The sequence below is a fragment of the Ciona intestinalis genome, unplaced genomic scaffold, assembly GCF_000224145.3.
Source record: "Ciona intestinalis unplaced genomic scaffold, KH HT001113.1, whole genome shotgun sequence".
Lineage (NCBI taxonomy): Eukaryota > Metazoa > Chordata > Ascidiacea > Phlebobranchia > Cionidae > Ciona > Ciona intestinalis.
In genome coordinates, this window is record NW_004191434.1 from 41,091 (window position 1) to 43,544 (window position 2,454).

Genomic DNA, 2,454 nt, shown 5'->3' on the forward strand with positions numbered 1-2,454 from the left:
AGTGTGGAGTGACTCTAGAACTTCAAATTCCAACCAATTAGATATTTACTAAATAAATCGAAATAGAAAACATTTCGCATATTCAATTTATCAATTTTTAAAAAAAATTATTTTTTTTTAATATTGTAATTTCATTGGTCAACACTTTTCAGCTACAGAAACGAAATCTTTGTTTGGCAACACTGGCTCAACTTTTTCCGCTTTCGGACAATCTTCGGGTTTCGGCAAACCAAGCTCGTTCGGCTCTGTGACATCACAGTCGCAGAACAATGCCTTCTCAACCACGACACCTGGCGGTGAGATTGAAATTATTTATGATTTCTATTTTATCCGTGGTAGCGAGGTGCAAGGCTGTTCCATTGACCATCCATGGTGGTTTTATACCACGTATATAATATACTGTATGTATCGTAGTTTAAAATGAAACACCTCAAGGTCAAGCACGTTCCCGTTGACATACACAACCCAGGTGTTCCGTTCCATACACCTTTACCCACTTACAAGTTACTATATATGTGACTTTGTGGTAATTGTTTTTGTTTTGGACAACCTATTAGTAACCGCTGGGTTGAAGCAATATTTAAGTGTCTTCCCCAAGAACACATACGCCCACAATGGTAGCAACGCTGAGCTACGAAATAGTTTACTATAGTTTCAGCATTTACTTTTAACACTGTGCCAGGAACTTATATATAGCAGCTACAAACTTCCTCATACCTGGTTTACTAACATAGTTTTATTCAGCTCCCAAATCCTTCTTTGTATTTCGACAACCGAGGATTAAAAATTTAAACCTTTGAACATTTGGTAAAATTGATCTCTTCCTTATTAGTAAACCTCTATGTATTAAACCATGCATTGCAACCACCCAGACCCAAATATTGACCCCTATTGTTTACCCCATTAATACTTAAATTAAAAGCCCCCTAATAATTACCCACATTAACCCAAACATTTCCCCCCAGGTTTCGGTTCCCCTCCCGTGTTTGGTAGCGGGTCAGCTTTTGGGGCCAAACCTACTTTCGGGTCCCCCCCAAGTTTTGGGGGTTTTGGGTCGGCTGCTTCACCTGGGTTCGGCTCATCAGCGGCACCGAGTGAAAAACCTTTTGGTTCCGCTGGAGGATTTTCATCGTAAGAATTTTTATGATTTTTATTGGGGAGATGGAAAATCTTTATAACGTGTTAGTAAACCTAATATAACTTGAGTGTCAAGTTATTGGGTCAACTCTGGTCTAAATCCCAGATACTATGGCATGCCTCGCTGTAGGACCTCACCCATATAGAATAGAATGTGCATATACAATGTTGGGGTAACGGGTCAACCCTGGTCTAAATCCCAGGTCCCATGGTGTGCCTCACTGTAGGACCTCACCCATACAGAATAGAATGTGCATATACAATGTTGGGGTAACGGGTCAACCCTGGTCTAAATCCCAGGTCCCATGGCATGCCTCACTGTAGTACCTCACCCATATAGAATAGAATGTGCATATACAATGTTGGGGGAATGGCCAACCCTTGTCCCAATTCCCAGGTTCCATGGCGTGCCTTGATGTTGGACTCTTTAATAGGAAGTTATGATAAATTTTACACCGAATCTTAAAAAAACTACTCATTCTAATTAATAAAATGTAACTAGTTTATTTAGTGTTAGTTTTTAATTTATTTGTTTTAAAATAATATAAAAATAATTCTTAGATTCGCAAATTCTGATACCCCTGGGTTTGGCTCCTTGGCTGGAAACACTGGAGGTTTTGGATCTGGAAACACTGGAGGTTTTGGATCTGGAAACACTGGAGGTTTTGGATCTGGAAGCACTGGAGGTTTCGGATCTGGAAACGCTGGAGCTTTTGGATCTGGAAACACTGGAGGTTTCGGATCTGGAAACACTGGTACTTTTGGGTCTGGAAACACTAGTGGTTTCGGATCTGGAAACACTGGAGCTTTTGGATCTGGAAACACTGGAGCTTTTGGATCTGGAAACACTGGAGCTTTTGGGTCTGGAAACACTGGTGGTTTTGGTTCGTCTGCTGCCCCTTCTTTTGGTTCAAGTTTTGGTTCATTTGGTTCACAACAACAACAACAGCCACCAGGCCAACCAAGGTGAATTATTTATATTTATACATAGGTGGTCACACAGTGATTTCATGTCATGATAAGTGTTGTGGCATTGTGTATGCACAGCTTCTATATTGCTTCTGAATCAATTTAACTTATCCTCGCATGACGGGAAACAATAGTCTTTATAACACGATGAGTGTGTCCTCGCATGACGGGAAACAATAGTCTTTATAACACGATGAGTGTGTCCTCGCATGACGGGAAACAATAGTCTTTATAACACGATGAGTGTTCTGTTACGTACACCTCGTGCCCACTTACAGGTTACCACGTATGTAACTTATTTATCCTCGTATGGCGGGGCAAAGACAATCATTATAGCGCACGTGTTAA

General features: G+C 40.7%; 1 protein-coding gene across 1 annotated transcript; it reads left to right on the top strand.

Annotated features, from left to right (window-relative positions):
- The first annotated feature begins 853 nt into the window (after positions 1-853).
- Positions 854-2,107, top strand: LOC113475648 (ATP-dependent RNA helicase glh-2-like). Its single transcript, XM_026840070.1, has 3 exons — positions 854-893; positions 966-1,131; positions 1,699-2,107. The coding sequence occupies exons 1-3, from the start codon at positions 854-856 to the stop codon at positions 2,105-2,107; spliced, it is 615 nt and encodes a 204-aa protein (XP_026695871.1).
- The last annotated feature ends 347 nt before the right edge of the window (positions 2,108-2,454 follow it).